At 48.0% G+C, this 16853-nt stretch overlaps 1 protein-coding gene across 1 annotated transcript in view; it reads left to right on the top strand.

Moving 5' to 3' along the window:
* Positions 1-1259: 1259 nt before the first annotated feature.
* The window catches only part of LOC119378896 (protein big brother), a 54639-nt gene continuing 39045 nt past the window's right edge, over positions 1260-16853 (top strand). The window contains exons 1-3 of the mRNA XM_037647957.2: positions 1260-1546; positions 3936-4022; positions 13472-13567. Of these exons, the coding sequence (XP_037503885.1) occupies positions 1412-1546; positions 3936-4022; positions 13472-13567 (318 nt within the window). The 5' untranslated portion in view covers positions 1260-1411. The remainder of the gene's footprint in view (positions 1547-3935; positions 4023-13471; positions 13568-16853) is intronic.

Raw genomic sequence — 16853 nt, 5'->3', positions numbered from 1 at the left:
TCCCACATCCTTAGCCCTAAAGCTAAATTATTTTGAGCCAGTTTGACACATGCAAGCACTCTTCCTAAGATTTACAGAGCTTGGAGTATCATTTCACAGGGAAACGATTACAGGAGTCGAAAATGCGATGTCCTTGCTGCTTTGTCCTACATGAGCTTGTGCTTCTTGACATTACACACGAGCATTGATCGGAACCAATGAACAAGGAAAACGGTGAGCAATGTTCTATCATGCATCTAAACCGCCCAAGCTGTTGAATCCCAACGCATCATCAAGTAGGCAGGCGATATCATAATTTCGCCACGCATGGCAGCTAACTTTAATCGCGTGACCGATAATAATAATCTATACTCGTGCGAGTCCTCGTAATGTTTACTTGTTAAACATCTGTGCTCTACTCAGAAGCCAACTTTACAAAACGCGACACTGAGCGAACTCCGAAATATATAGTCAATACAAAAATTTCAGAGGGAAAATGGGTAAAGGCTCTATAGAATACAAGACAAAATAGAAAAATAAATAAAAGATGCGTTATTTGTATTCTGTGCACGCATAGCGTTTAAAGTATTTTCTTGGTTATGAGGAAGGAGCCACTAAACATCCCTAGAAGGAAAATACTTTTTTTTTCCTTCGCCTTCACCGTCAGGTATGCTCCCTCTGTAGAACCTTACAACATAATTTTATTAACGCCAATTTCTCACAGCAATTCCAGCTTCAGCGAAAAAGCTGTTATGAAAACTAATAATAAGGAAACGACAAGAGCTACTAAGCTTCCCTAAACGTGCGGAACCGTTGGGCTACGGGCGAAGCGAGCGCGTAGCATTTGTTCGTATACGAGAGTGATTTTTTCCCAGTGTAGCCCAGATGGGATCCATTTGAAGCCGTGAGCCTGCGAAATGAGAGAAAAAGCAAAGTAAGGAAACGAAAGGAAAAAAAAAGAGCGCAGAATAGAGAGGGGGGGGGGGGGGAAGCGCACATGCGGGAAGAAAAGCGGCGATGCGGCGGCGGGTCGGAGCTGGAGCGAGCGAACAAGCAACAAGAAAAGAGCCCGAGGAGCGCCGCGGAAAAGAACACGGCTTCGGCGGGTAGCCCCCGAGGTAGCCCCGCGGCGGCCGCGGTGGCACCGCAGCGGCGAGCCAATGGCGGCCACGCCGGAGCCCCATTGGCGGCCATGCCAGGGCGGGGGCAAGGCGAGCAGGCCACGCCCCCCACCCGTCAGCGGAGCGCCCCTCGCCGCGGCCGCGAGCACACCACTCGACTCGCTGTCGCAGCAGCGTGCACACTACACAGCCCCGTCCCGACGACGACAACGTCGCTTCACTCTTCTCTGTGCACCGTTGGAGCGGGCGGCCGGACCCCGTGCAGCGCAGTGGCGATCGTGGCTGGAGGCCGTTGCCTTTTGCAGCCAAACATGCTGCCCTTCGAGACGCCCAGCATCTTCGACCAGCTCCCGCGGTTCGTCTTCAAGATGCCGCGGGTGGTGCCTGACCAGAAGGCGAAATTCGAGTCGGACGAGCTCTTCCGGCGCCTCAGCAGGGAGTGCGAGGTACGTCATTCCGAAATCGCAATGTGATTATCTCGAGGCACTTGGTGTCAGGTGTGAGTCACCGGTAACAGCCTCTTACTGCACGTGACTGTGACTTGAGTCAGCTGAGAGTCACGTGCAAGGCCGCACGGAACTGCGGGTAACGTACTATAGGTATTCTGGCTCTTCTGTGATGCGCTGATCCGTCGCACTCGTGTGCGGTCTACGCCGTGAGAGAATTGTTGTACGCACAACTATGCTGCAGTTCCTTGTTTACTATTATTATTTTTGTTCACTGCATAAACACTCAGGTGAAACGACCCCCGCCCCTTGCACATGTGAGGCGATGACTGCTCTTCCTTCAGTACCTTTATTGCCCACCTATGTGAAATTCCGTAATGACCTGTCCATGTTTATATTGCACGTCGTTTCATATCTATAGCGAACATTGTGCGCTTGGCTGACATATGTAACAGGTGTTGCACCACGGGTCCTTATATTTTGGATGGAGAAAGTGTCCTCATGTCGAATTTCTACTTATTTAATCCAGGAGGTTTGTTTTCTCAGTGTGTAGGGCTTTACAAATGTACAGTGGGTAATAGAATAGATGTGCTTTTTTATTCGACCATGTATGCCTTATTCCTGCTTTTGTGTGGTACCTTTATATTAGTTGACTGATATGTTGCATCGCATGTCTGACGACGCGCTCTTTTCACTTCGACGAAAGATCATTTGCTCGATGCCTCTTGCCACCATCGAGAAAATGATTTCGCATGAAAAAGCTTTAATACTTCGATGAAAATAAATTCTGATTACTATATTCATCTGATTGGGAAGCTATACCTAAAAGGAGGCGATTTCTACGGCAGAAATGCGTAGTACATAACTTAAAGCCTATTATTTATCGACACTGTAAAGCACGACTGCTCATGTAATGCCTTGTATTACTGGATATTTGTAGTACTCGATGTTTCCAAAGTATAATTAAGCAAACAATAAGCCACAAAACCGCGTAGCTAAGGGATCCTGCGAAGTAATTGATTTGGTGCAATGTAACCGTATTTGGCAGCCCTTCCCACGCGGCCATGTAAAGAAGGGGTCGCTGAATCTTGGCTTGCAATAGCCTCCTCACAGATAGAATTAGTTGGTACCACTTCTCGTTTGAAGGCCGGTAACTTCCTGGTTACAGTGAGCAGGCCTTGGACATATATGGGACTTCACTTACTCATGAATTTTGTGTCAAAAACCGTTCAAATTCCTGTACACATTAACGTTCCCTCATTTGCATAGTTTATTGATGCACGTGACTATATAAGCGTGTGCAATATGCAGCTCAATTAGACGCATGAACATTTTATTTTAAACTTCATTTCTATGAGAACAATTTATTCGCTCCAGGGAAGCGTACATGCACTCATAGTTAACCCGTGCTAAAAACGTACAGTGAAGCCGTGTTAGCTTCGTGCTGTAGAGCGATACGTATATCCACTGATGTATATCTGGAGAGGCAATGTGATGAGCGCCTTCACATCTATATACTCACCACTGGCGTATGGGGGGTGGGGAATTCACCCCCCCCCCGAAAATTTAAATTTCTAAGTTGCACGTGTATATATACAGGCACACATACAAACGCACGCACGAACATACATAAAGCATGGTTGACCCCCCCCCCCCCAACCTGGCGAAAAAAAATTTTCTGGCTACGCTACTGATACTCTGATACTCAGTGTTCTTTCACAACCTTCTGTACGTTACCGCCGTAGCGTATAAGTGAGGGACCGAAACATATGGGCACTATATCTGCAGGCGCCCTTTGTGCGACGTTTTCAATGACAGTGTGCGAGATAAGTGGCCAGTTGTGTATATTGACGAACAGGTGCCTATTCGTATACGCACGGAACACACCTATACACAGTTCTTTTTTTCTATATAGACAGTTTGCTCTGTGCATATCGCTGTATGTCCTCCCCTCGCACCTGGTAGAAACATTAATTGAACTGTGTGATGAAGCTGCCCTGTACATCCTGTATGAGGGACGGCCTATATAGTGGAGAAGGCTCCAGGATTAATTATGACCACCTGAAGTTCACTAGCGTGCACCTAAAGTGCACGGTACAGGCGTTCTTACATTCCGCCGTTATTGGAACGCGGCCACAGTGGTCATATTTGAAACATGCCATATCAAAACTGAGACTCCGCGGTGGTTTGTAACTGTCGGACATGCATGGTGGCATGACGAACAGGGCCTCCCTCAGCAATGTCCATATAGGCACAGATCGTTTAATAATGTGTGTCACGGGTCTTCTGAAGCATGCACGTCAGCTCTTCCTTGTGGAGTTGCATATATTTATATAAAAGTGGTGGAGGCGTGTGTGACACCGATTCTGCTGCATTTTTTTCCCCGCAGATTCGTTACACGGGCTACCGGGACAGGCCACTGGAGGAACGTCAGGTGCGCTTCCAGAACGCTTGCCGGGAGGGACACACCGAAGTGGTAAGCGAAACGCTTGTTTGCTCAGATGCTCACACTCACGCGCGCTCCTCGCGCACTGCCGCGGCCAGCTTGCGGAAGGCCGAAGAGTGCGCTAGTTTGCGCGCCCTAAATGCCCGGCTGCGCACGGTGCGGCCGTCCGCAGTGGCTGAACAAATTTCGCTTGCTCACATTTGTCAAAGAAACGGCGTATGTCCGTAGGCCTATATATATAAGTTCTAGAAATATCGAGAACAATGTTGAAGATGCATTTCTTTTTTCATGTAAGATTGGGGGAAGCTTGAGAATGAAAATTTGGGCAACATTCTAATTTATATCATAGGTTCGTGCAGATTTTATTACTCGTTCTGTATTACGATTTATCGCACTGCAGATATCTATCTGATATGCACACCGTATGAAAGTGATATGAGCTGCGTCTAAAAAAAAAAAAAAAGCCTACGGCTGTTTTCAGTTTCCCTTTTCTATAAATTTTTAGCTGTCGGCACGTGCCTGCGCCCTTTTCGCTATAGCATAAATTTGAAGTCTCCTTTTCTAATTAATTTAATGCCAGCTGTGTAGATCCTTAGCTACCTGTAGCTGTTTGAGCGATTCTTTAGCCGGCGACGTACCCATATTGTGAGTTGGACGTATAGAATGCGCGAACATATTGGCCCGCCACTCAATGAAAAGGTAGTCTGGACGGGGAGTAACTTCCGTAGGTCTTTAAGCGGTGTGTCCGCTCTGCTTAGTTTCATGTCAGGCGGAAGTCGTTATATACGTACACCATTTTCCTCCTGTCCTAATGCACCGCTCCCCAGGCCTTCCTCGCCTTTTTTTTTTTTTATGCGTAAGGATTTTCATAATTATATGAGAGGTGTATGAGAAAAGGAAACGCTTGTCATACGGCTGGATTTTGTCGTGTGTATACGGACTTTGCAAAAAGATTTCACAATGACACTGCTCCACTCCTTCACATGTAATATAACACAGATGGGGTGGTTAAAGCTGCTCATCTTGTTCAGTTAAGGCGTAAATACGTGGGTATAGAAAACAAGAACTGTTTTTGTTAACTTTTCTTTTAGATGTGTACATTTCCACCATGGGTGGGATAGAGTTTGCAAAAATTCTGCGTTTACCCGCCGCGGCAGAAATTTTTTTCGGGGGGGGGGGGGGGGGGGCACCTCCTTGATCTAAAGTGGGGGCCGGGCAGGCAGATGTGATCGAATCATTTTGTGCTCTGTATGCTATGGCAAAAAAAAAAAAAAAAATCGGGGAGGGGGGGGGGCAGCACGGGCCCGGTGTGCTACCCCCTGGCTACGCCACTGTGGTCTAGTGGTTATGGTGCTTGACTGCTCGCTGACCCAAAGGTCGCGGGACCGAATCCCGGCCTCGGCGGCCGCATTTCGTTTGAGGCAAAATGACAGAGGCCCGTACGCTTAGATTTGGGTGCACGTTAAAGAACCCCAGATGATCAAAATTTCCGGAACCCTGCACTACGCCCTCTATCACTCATATCGTGCTTTCGGGGCGTAAAATGCCAACAATTATTACTATTAAAAATTCCGTGTTTCTGAATTGACGCGCGCTTAATGCGACCATGTGATGCCTTGATGGCGACAGAGCTGCCGTCCGTCAGCGCACATTTTGTCAAGGACCTTTTGAACACTTGTCTAAAAACCTGCATGCCTTCCATCCTCCTTTCAAAGACGGTTGCACAGATATATGATGTGCACGTCGTGACAGCCGCAAGTCTCGCATTCGCCGCTGTGAGTTGCGCGGAGCCAAATAAATCACCGATGTATACACACATTGCACCGGTGAACCCTTGTGGCAGGCGCGCGCTGGAAGGGTTCCGAACTTCCCATCCCCCGCTTAAAGCCACGTATACGCGAACGGCAACACTCCTGTTGAAAGGGTTTCGCCAGCGGCAGCGCAAATAACAGATAACCAGCCCTGGCGCGTGTTCAAAGGAAGCACACAAACACGTCGAGTACGTCGTGGCTCAGGGCCGTCGTTCAGGGATGACCTTTAATTGTTTGTCGCATTGGGCCTTGCATCTTATCCTGAGACCGCATGCAGCCAACAGTGCCGGCAGGCTCAGCCATGCAACCAACACGAATGCATTGCATGCATATAACATACACGTCGGGAACAGCGTGATATGTATACGTGAGACTGCGGCAGGGGCGTAGCCAGAAATTTTTTTCGGGGGGGGGGGGGGTTCAACCATACTTTGTGTATGTTCGTGCGTGCGTTTGTATGTGTGCGTGTATATATACGCAAGCAAAACTAAAAATTTCGCGGGGGGGGGGGGTTGAACCCCCCCCCTACGCCCCTGGACTGCGGTGCAAATCTCCGTGTGTCTAGCATGGCTGTAGAGGGAGCGATGTGGCAACCAGACAGCATAATTAATTAATAAGAATTGTTGGGGTTTAACGTCCCAAAACCACGATACGATTATGAGAGACGTAGTAGTGGAGGACTCCGGAAATTTCGACGTGGAGTTCTTTAACGTGCACCTAAATCTAAGCACACGGGTCTCAAGCATTTTCGCCTCAATCGACAATGCGGCCGGGATTCGATCCCGCGACCTGCGGGTCAGCAGTCGAGCGCCATAACCACTATAGACCAATGTGGCTGGTCAACCAGACAGCATATAATATAGGGTTGCTTAGGCGTCAATTCCTGCTTCATTTATTCAAGGTTTATTGTGCATGTAGCTGACTAATTTTTCTTATTCGTTGAAAAAAAAAAAGAAACACTATAAATATATTGCGGGCGCATTCATCCATCGGATTTGGCGACGTCAATGCGAGCAGCGAACTATAGCCTACGATGGATACGTGATGACTATGACGATGGTGGCAACGAGACGGAGTTGTGATGTGATGATTTGCTTTCACCTCCCAAAGTTATTTCAGAAATCTGTCTCACACATATAGCTGCATCTGAAGCATATATTATTGTAATCCTTAGTAATATGCTGCTCTCTCCTTCGCAGTAATGTGGCACATTCATGTATCTTGCAAGACCATCAGTTAGAGTAGGCGTCAAGGGAAAAAAAAAATAATAAAAGCTCTCACCACTCTAATATAATAACAATGTCATCTTAGATTACCTTGCAGAAAATCTCACGGATCGCGTTGCCACAGAAAGTGTGAGGTCGTTTTCTTCTTTAAGGTGAAACCCTTAGACAGCTCCTCAAACCCGAACATTGACCGTCGGCGTCAAGAGGAGTGATGAAAAAATTCATCCCGCCCTTACGTCACCATATGGCGTCATCACGACGTCACAGTTCGCCAAATTTTGTGACGTAAGTATGACGTCACTGGGACGTGAGGTAACATGACGTCCTCACATGACATCGTCGTTTGGTCAAAGGTGGGCCGATCACGAAGGCAGTGCGAAACTATAGGTGAGGTGAAGAAATCATGCCATGCCTCCGATCCCGGAGGCAGTGCAAAACCACGTTAGGTGTAGAAAGCTTTCTAGAGGGGCGGAGGAGGATCACTATATCGACTGAGAAGAAAAAGAAGATAGCTTTCGCCTTCGAATCGTCTCAGGCGAATGCATAAGGGACCCTGTGAGCTTTTTTCCTTTTTTTTTCCCTATAAGCAAATCTCCTTCGCGGTACGTATGCATAATGTGCTGCTACGAATCATGCGTCGATCCACTTTGCATCCGCTTTGCTAATCCGAGTCGTCGGCCTCAAGTGACGTCAAATCCTTGCAGCCCGCAACGCATGCAGATTGTTAACGCGATAGCCTACAGTGACGCACCAGCTTCAGAGATTTCGTAAGATCTTGCAACTCACACAAGCTCGCACGTGGGCAAAATAGCTTGCGTAACTAAGGGGGATCATATGCGCCTCGTTATATTTGCGCAGTGAAAGCGCTTATGCTTTCACATTCCTGTCGAACACTGCGCAGTTTGGCCGCCGTATACATTCATTGCTGGGTGACACAAAGCGAATCATCTCACACTCTAACAAAAGAAAAAAAAAGAGTCATTTGACTCTTTTCTGTGAGTACTGACTTGCCACGTATACGACTCTCTTTAAAGAGACACGCGAACTGTCGTTGGAGTCCATTATGCTCTATAGTCGGAGAGTCGTATAACCCAAAAGAGAGCTAACGTGCCTCTTTAAAAAGTCATATACGTGGTAAGTCAGATCTCACCGAAATCAACCGCCACGGTGGTCCAGTGGTTATGGCGCTCGACCCGAAGGTTGCGGGACCGAATCATGGCCGCGGCGGCCGTATTTCGATGGAGGCGAAATGCTCGAGGCCGTGTACTTAGATTTAAATGCTCGTCAAAGAACCCCAGGTGGTCGAAATTTCCGCAGCTCTCCACTACGGCGTCACTGATAATCATATCGTGGTTGGGACGTAAAACCCCGACAAGTATTATTAGAACTCACCGAAAAAAGTAACATACTGTTTTTGTTTTTTTTTAGAGCGCAGTATAGGCTCATCACTTGACTGTCTCTTATTGATTGTGCTGTCGTACGTTTAATTACTTAAGTTTCGAATTTTTGCAACCATTACATGCGTCTGCAGGTGTTGAACCTGCTTAGTTTCGAGGCTTTGAGTTTTCGTGTGCTCTGTCGTGTGCACTGTCATTCAATATTTGAAGTACGCAATTAGCTGACAAGTTAACTATATGTATTTCAAGATGGGCCATCAGGATTGCGTTTGTAGTCATTCAGCTCGATTACTCCGAGTGGTGGATATTACTCGAGCGAAAAATACAAGTTCATAACAGCCAAACCATAAAAAATTACTATTTAATTTTTATCAACTTCCTTTGGTGCACATATTGCAAGTTTACGAATTGTAGCCCGTGATTTCGCAAGGCGCATCTGCCAATTCGAACGAATTTTCAGGATGCCACCAGTTTGAAATGTTCATTCCCAAAGCATGCGCCAAAATACACGAGCGTTCTGTGGGCGTTTTTTTTCCCTCTTTAATTATAGTTAGCTTTCTCCTGCGATGCACAAAGCTGCACTTTCGTAAAAAAAAACAAAGAAAGAACAACTGGAACAACTTGTGCATTTCTAACATTATTTGAATGGCGCATATTTAAAATCGCAGTATTTCATTCGCAGCGGATATGCCTTGCAAACTCAGTGGCTGCCACATGTTAATCAGTAAACCTTATTTACTTACTCGATTATGTATCTAAGTTCTTTGTTCAAATAATGTTCGCCGCCAGTAGTAATCGAACTCAAAGACTACAGTTTTGGACTATACGTTCGCCCATCTGACAATTTTAGGTTATAGTTGGAATAATGCGCCGTGTCTTGCTGCATGCGCGTGACTTCAAAAACGTCTATTCAAATAAAAATGGAATGAAGCATAAAAGACCACAAAATAGTCTACCTTCGCCTCTCGCTCTTCGTTTGGCATTTCGCCGTTGCGGCCACTTATACTTTTCCCGGACCGCTTTTGCAAATGCAATAATATGCTGAGGCGGCTCGCCATCACTTATACGTGCGCGCGAAGATCGGCTGTGCATACACTTGCATTGTATATATGGCACGTTCGCGCACTGCTGTCATTACGTATTCCCGGGTTTGTGCAATCAACCGAGAAAAAGCGGCATATATAACACACACGCATTTGGTTCGCAAGAGCTACACTTGCCGGGAGCATGCACGCTTGGTTGTCGCGCAACATCTTTAGAACCGCAATCGCGCAGGTAGGCCCTGGGCAACGATTAGCATGCTGCGTGCGGTCATTTATACTGGTCGGCCGCGCAGGGGACACGTCTTCCCAATTACAGCATCGGTTGGCAATCGAACAGAGCTGGTCCGGCGCGAAGCCTCGAGCGTCGCTAATCGCATTCCGATCGGGCTGCTGCCGTCTGGCACGGCCCAGGCTGCCGAGTGGGGCCCATATGCGCCATCGTTCTCTCCGCATGTCCAGCCCGCGGACACAGGTCTGGGGACCCGGCCGCCATTACCGCGTCGGCAATCACCGACGGACTTTGTGATGCGTCCGAGCAAGCAACTCCTCGGTTTGCAAATGCTGCGCCGACGCAATTAGACTTTCGCCCGGAGCGCTTCCTCCGCAACCGTCGCCCCAACGCTCGCTTTTTTTTCTCGTCCCCGTGTGGCGCGAACCGCGGCGGTGTTTTCACTCCCGGTCTCCGAGCGTTCCCGAAGGAATGGGGCGATTAAATCGCGCCCTCTCAATCTAGTGCCGCCATTAATACGTCCGCTGTTATTCGAGACGTTTCGCCCAATCCAGTGCGTCACAAGTTGCTCGGAGCGCGCGCTGCGATTTTCACCGTAGCACACGGCGCAGCCTTTTTCCCGCGCGGCAGTTTATGCGGGCGGCGAGGCGTGTGTCTCCGCGGGCCCCCATTAGTCACGCCTGTTTGTGAGACCGAAAAGCGTCGTGCAAGCTCCGCGAGGCCGTCACAATGGCACGGTCACGAGTACGAGGCTCAAAACGGGCCAAGAGCGGCTGTCTCCACCACGTTGGCGCGGAGTGATGAGGGTACACAGACGAAAACGCGATCTCGTATTCGTTTCGTATCAGAGCTCGCGCGCCGTGATAGCGCAATGACACTAATGGACTCATTAGCGCAGCCCCTATGCCTAAGAAGGGACAATCCTCGGGTCACGTGCACACCCATCCTCGAGAAAGATTTGTTCCCCTTCATAGTCACGAGTGGCCGTATATAACAGACGCTGTTGCTGTCTATATAGTCGTGCATGCCGCGCGCGATTTGAAGTTTTCCGATGTGCGGGCTCTAAACGATTGACATATTACAGCATAGAAATGGGGTGACAAACGAATGCCATCAAGTTTTGAGCCAGACGCTTGGTCCCAATGTTTTGACGAAGATTTCAATCCATTCATTTTGAAATGTATCTCAAGCAGGCGCCGGCGTATTGGAATGACAAACAAATGGATCGGTAACCTTCCATTAGGGCAGTTCTGAATTGCCAAATTGGCCTTTACAAATCCTGAATTTCGCTATATTGATGTAAGGAAAGAAAGCTGGAAGATTCAGTTGTTTTCCACAGATATATCTGCATGACGGGCATGATGGCAGATTTCTTAGTTAAGACATTAAAATGCGCTTAACGTAACACACACAAGAGAGAACGGAACAGGATGAACGCTCGTCGTGCGTTTCTGACTCTTGTGGGTGTCACCTTATAAGTGGATGACTAGATTGTTTCTCTATCAGTGATTGTTCACATATCGCATTATAAACAACTTTTGGCGTACGCATGTATTTTATACACGTACATGGTAAGTAGCGTAACCTTGCTGATGGTCGCGATTGAGGTCGATTTAGAGACGTAATGGGAGTAGCGAAAGGCATGAAAAGCTTACCGTAAGCATGTCGCCCATATCCCAAATAGAACGTATTCTTCGCGCGCTGCCTTGCGATAGGGCACACTTTCTGCATCTCTCCCTCTGAACTATGTATATACACTCTTAAAAAAAAAAAAAAAAAAACTCACCAAAAAGAGTAGCAGACCATCTTTTTTCATTTTCCCGTAGAATTCCGCTCACGTGCAGAAATATACCAGCTGCACAGCTGGCAGCCGCAATGCAACACTGCACATTTTCAGCATGGCATGCCGAAATATATGAACCGCAGACGCAGTCACGTAGGCTTCCCAGTTGTGTAATAGCAACACGTTGCGTAACACGGATACAACGCAATCGCTCTCGCGCGCGAATTTTCGTTTAGGTATGTTCAGTGGCTATGAACATATAGAAAGGATAAGAATAGCAGGGAAAATGTCGCCACTCGATGGATCTCACGCACGTCTCTCCTTTCTGAGGTCGTGTGTATTGAACGCACGGATAAGAGAAGAGCTCGCAGTGAAGCAAGCCCAAGGAACTTCGGCGTCTCCCCTTCATTAAAGGGCGGATGGCGCTGGGTTGTCCGAGATGAGGACCGATTGGAGCACGAGCCATGTCGCTGAAGGGCCCCCAAAATCGCAATTAGTGACTCGATCGACATTAATGGCGGGGCTGCGGAAACGTCTCTGTATATACGACCGTGCTTATGAGACCGAGGCTACGTGGTTATCTGCACAGCCTTCGCGCATCGAGCGCAGGCAACTGCTCACCCTAGTAACAGTGCGGGGCCCGGCCCCAATGTCCCGAGCGCAGAGCAGCGGCTCGGTGCAGGATGGGAACCTCGCTCGCCACTCGTGGGCATTCTTCGTCGTTCGTCGGCACACAGGCCTCGAGACGAGACGACGAAACCGGACGCACCGCAGCTTGCGTGATTGCCATAAAGCACGTACACGTGAGCTGTACGTGCTTTATGTACATATATATATGGACACTGCACTGTATATATTAGCGCGCCGGATAACGAAAAAATAATAATAATCGTTTTAGCGATGCCACGAGCTGTTCGAATTGCCCCTGCCTTTCCTCTTCGTATCTCTCTCTCTCTCTCCCCCCATAGAATATTTTCACGAGCTGTTCAGGTGAGCATTTGGCCATTTTGGACCACGGAAACTGTATACGCTGCTGCAGGTCAGAAGCCTGCATGGTATTCGGGTTCACGAAAACACACACACGCCGTGTGTTTGTCTTCGTGTCGCTTTCTTGTCCTCGTTTATTTGCACTACCATACGATTCAGAAATGCTACACTGGTTATTACATCGTACATATTGTTGATAGGCTGATACTGCACTGTACTCTGGTCAGAGATGACGGTGGCAAAACACGTTGTTTCTGAAACTGGAGACAAGCTTTGCCTCTCTAACCCCGAAAGAAAGAAATAGACTGCAGCCCTTACTGAGCCAGCCCTGCAGCTTTTCAAGTGGCTTCTTTCTGGCGGGCAAAAGCTTACACCTTCCGCTCTTCGTCTTGGCATCGTGAATCGTGTGTAGCTTTGGTCTCGTGGCTCTTGGTATGTCTTCTTCAAGCAGTAGAAGGAGGGGACCGGGCTTTTAGGGCTCGCTCGGCGGCGGACCCTTTCTCGAGAGTGCTCGCCGCTGCCGGCAGAGGCGTCCATTGTCTTCTCCGGCTCGTGCGGCGGCGGCGCCCGCGGGGTGACATGCGTCGGCGTCGCCTTTGACCGCCGTCGCGCGCACGGGCCAATTTGTCGCCGGCTGTGGCCAAACAAAAAACGGCCGCCTGCCCCATCTAGCAGGGGCACCCACGGGTCGTCTTCGGCGCCCCTCAACCCCTCGTTCCCCCCGACGGTGCAGTCTCTCTCGCTGCCGCCTGGGGCGCCGCCGAGCGTGCCTCCGCTCAAAAGGCTCGCTGTTGTTGCGAACATTTGGCGACACTGGTCCACTCTGCGGGATGCGTCCTCTTTTTCCCCGCCGGTGCCCATTTCGGCATTCTCTTTTTCGGAGCCATTTGGCGTGACTTATCGGCAGAAAAGTGCTCTCTGCCCACCCCAACCCCCTTCCCTGGTGGAAAGTCTAGAGCGGTTTCGGTTCACACCCGTGCTTTTCTCCGTCTCTCTCTCTCAGGCTTTCGTCGCCACGGGAACCAACCTGCAGCTTGTGTTCAGCCCCTGCCACAATGGCTACGTGGATTGCTGCGATTTCGATAAGGAGCGTGGAAAGGTCAGTGGAGCTGCGTATCTTTGCTTTCTTTTTCTCTTTCTTTGTTTCTTCTCACTACTGTTCGTATCCAGTGTGTGGGGATGAGTGCTGTCTCGAACGCTCAGGCGTGTTGCCGCACAGCGGTGCTTGAACATTGCGCGGTGCATGCATTTGTGTTCGTAATCACGCTCCTCAACGCCTGATACGGCACAATGCACGAACGACGATATCTTATTTACAACCCTCTCGCTGAATTCTTGCGATTAAGCTAATAATGATATTGTTCCGTTGCTGACGGCAGGGCACTAGTCTTTCTTTCTTTGGATTGCACCTGGCTGCGACTCGAACAAATTCGACGATATGCTATCCAATGTATACAAAAACGTAAAAAGGCAGAGGAAAGGCTGATCTCCCTTCTTCTGCCTTTTTGTCTCATTCTATATTATTCGTGTGCAATGTAATGAGACACTCATTTAACTTTCTGTGCTCCGTTCAGACTCCGTATTTCGCGTCTTGCTTCGCGTAGAAATCTGTGTACGAGTCCGACACTTTTTGGGTTCACAGTATTTCATTGAATGTTCGTACAGCACGTATGTAAAATGTTACAAACAGCAATAAGAGCTGTACTGCTGCCTTTACGGATTCCACTAATGGATATCAAGGACTGCTGATGTTGTTGTTCCAGCTTCGCTAAGTATTAGCGTATAGTGAATGGTCTTAATCAGATTCCAGTGCCTAAAGCCATGAACGAGGTTCGTCTTTGTCTGTAGAACAATGCGCAACCTGTTGCTGTCATAATATCTCACGATGCAAAACTGAATGCCTGCATCGTGTTCGTATGTTTACTTCATTGTTGACTTTGCAATGCACTGCATGTGCTGTTAACCTCCTGCAGTGTGGTTAATACAATTTATAAGCCTCTACCGCGCTTCCACAATGCATAATAGCCGAACGTCTGTCGAGTTATGGGCTCCTTTCCTTGTGTTCTATCTTTCTTTCTGCAGAAAAGTATACATACATTCACCTTCTCGTACTGCTTTTACATACTCAAAAATGATGTTAGCAGCACGAGAAACGCATTTTCATACAAATGAACGTCATCTGTCTTCGTATGTACAGGTGAATAACTGGCTTGAATGATTAGATACAAATGAACTGCGCACAAGTGTTGTGGGAATGAGCCAAGTTGGAATCTATATAAGGAAGAGCGCCGTTCAAGGTTTTCAAACTATAGAACTTCGCATCTGCACGAAGCCTACAGACCCTTTATGTACTCGGTGAACTTACTTGCGCAGCACGTCCACCGACAAGCAGACCGAAAGCGCTTCTATATTGAAGGCATCCGGCTCATACGTTGCTCGACTTTCGAGTGCACTATAGCGACAGGGCGGCGCGCAACCGTGGCCGAGTAAACAGACAGTGTTTCCCTGAACCGCAGATATGTGGTTGTCAACATTGCGGTCAAGTATTTTCGCGAGGTCCGGCTATCTTATCCGCATCCCGCTCTTTGGGCGCGCTTCAATGCATGCGCCGAGAGTGGAGGTGCGCGCCGCGGCGTGAACACCGCCAGGTCGGAGAGCGAGGCTGGATTGTACGACTCGCACTATCGGCGTACGAAGGTCACGAATGGCCTTTGTTCCTCCCGGTCACGAGAAGAGACGGGAGAACGCGAGGATTCAGAAGATAAATAGCCATATATATATATATATATATATACACGACACAATTCCGAAATACGCCCATGCCAAACCAAGCACACGCGAATTTAACTTCGCTTTACAAAATAAATAAAGTAATTATCAAAGCGTGATAATGCGCTAGTGGCCTATATAAATGAACAACAAACATTTCTTTTTCGTTCCCTTTCCTCAGTGCAAATTTTTGTTGGGCTCTTCAGGCTTCAAATTGAACATCCAACAACATTCTCAACTCGTAATTATGACGTCACAGCATGCACCACCATATTGCCCAAAAGGGGAATGAAGGGGAAGGGTAGTGTTACTATAAGTGAGGGTGGACAGTGCCCCCCGGGGCACAATCTTCCTTTTTTTGTTATTCTTGTTGTAAATATGTCTGCTAGAGGGGGTTCAGGTTTTAAAAGCACTTCCTGGAATATATTGCGAAAATTCGAAAAATATCAGTCTTGCTCTCCTCCTCAGCTGGGCAGCCATGTTCGGTGTAATTAACGTCTCCACGTTTTTTTTTTAAATGCGAAGCATTTCTTAGTGAACCTTTGGCACTTTGAGCGTTTCTATTTATCTATCGATCTACCTATCTATCTAGCCGCCTCGTCTGGGCGCTCTCATGATCGCTTCCTTAACTTGGTGTAGACCGAAATTGGCACGGGAGGGTATGAGGATTTGACGAATATGAATGTCGGGTCATAACATGAATAACGTGAAAATCTTGTCGCGTACGTCGTCAAGCCCTTTCCTCCAGACACGCGTGGCACATGCCCGTTTACCACGGGCCGCGGTGTACGGGTATGCGCCACAGGTGATTCACAGTTTGCATCTACCTAGGAACGGTGAGAACAGGCATTAGTAATTTAAATGCGAGAGCGTTAAGAAAGACCGACATCGGCAACGTTGATCCCACAAATGCAAAGAATAAAAAGTAGGATCCCAGCGGGAATCGAACCCTAACATTCTGCGTAGCAGTCAGTTATATACCTGGCGTGGCTCTGTGGCGTACCACAGAGCCACGCCAGGTATATAAACTGGTTCGGAAAAACAGCCCAGGCGCAATGTCCGTGCAACGTCAATTGTGGTTGTGGCGCTGGCTATCTAATTTTACAAAAAAGCAATAAACGCTACATATCTACTCCTACGATACAAGCGTCATATCAGATTAACGTCTGTGTTCCCAGTGTTGGCTCCGCTTTTATATCAGTCTAATAAACATTACATTTGAACTCCTATGATTCAGCAAGCTATACTGAAGCATTGCTCGACCTCGGAGGAATACATTAACGAAAGTTACGTATGATAGTCACATTACTGCACAATAAAGTGCACTTAATTTCGATACCACAGACGTATGTACTCTAACGTGAGGGCTGACGTTACGTCGTTAATTCTTAAACGCCGGTGTTGTCGGCGTGCCTGGTAAGCCCACGATGTGCACATAGCTACTACACTTACAAAAACACATCGATCCACCTCGTAACGCTTGGCTCAAAGCCATAAAATACAGCATAGAAGTACTCGCTGACTGCTTCGCATGAAACTGATTCCCACAACGCGTGGGATCTGCCGATATTTTTTTAATTTGTCTTGTCTGTTTTGCCCCTGACATAATATTCACT

The sequence above is a fragment of the Rhipicephalus sanguineus genome, chromosome 1 (genome assembly GCF_013339695.2).
Source record: "Rhipicephalus sanguineus isolate Rsan-2018 chromosome 1, BIME_Rsan_1.4, whole genome shotgun sequence".
Lineage (NCBI taxonomy): Eukaryota > Metazoa > Arthropoda > Arachnida > Ixodida > Ixodidae > Rhipicephalus > Rhipicephalus sanguineus.
The sequence above is the reverse complement of the archived record's forward strand: the minus strand, read 5'-3'. Positions and strand labels throughout refer to the sequence as shown.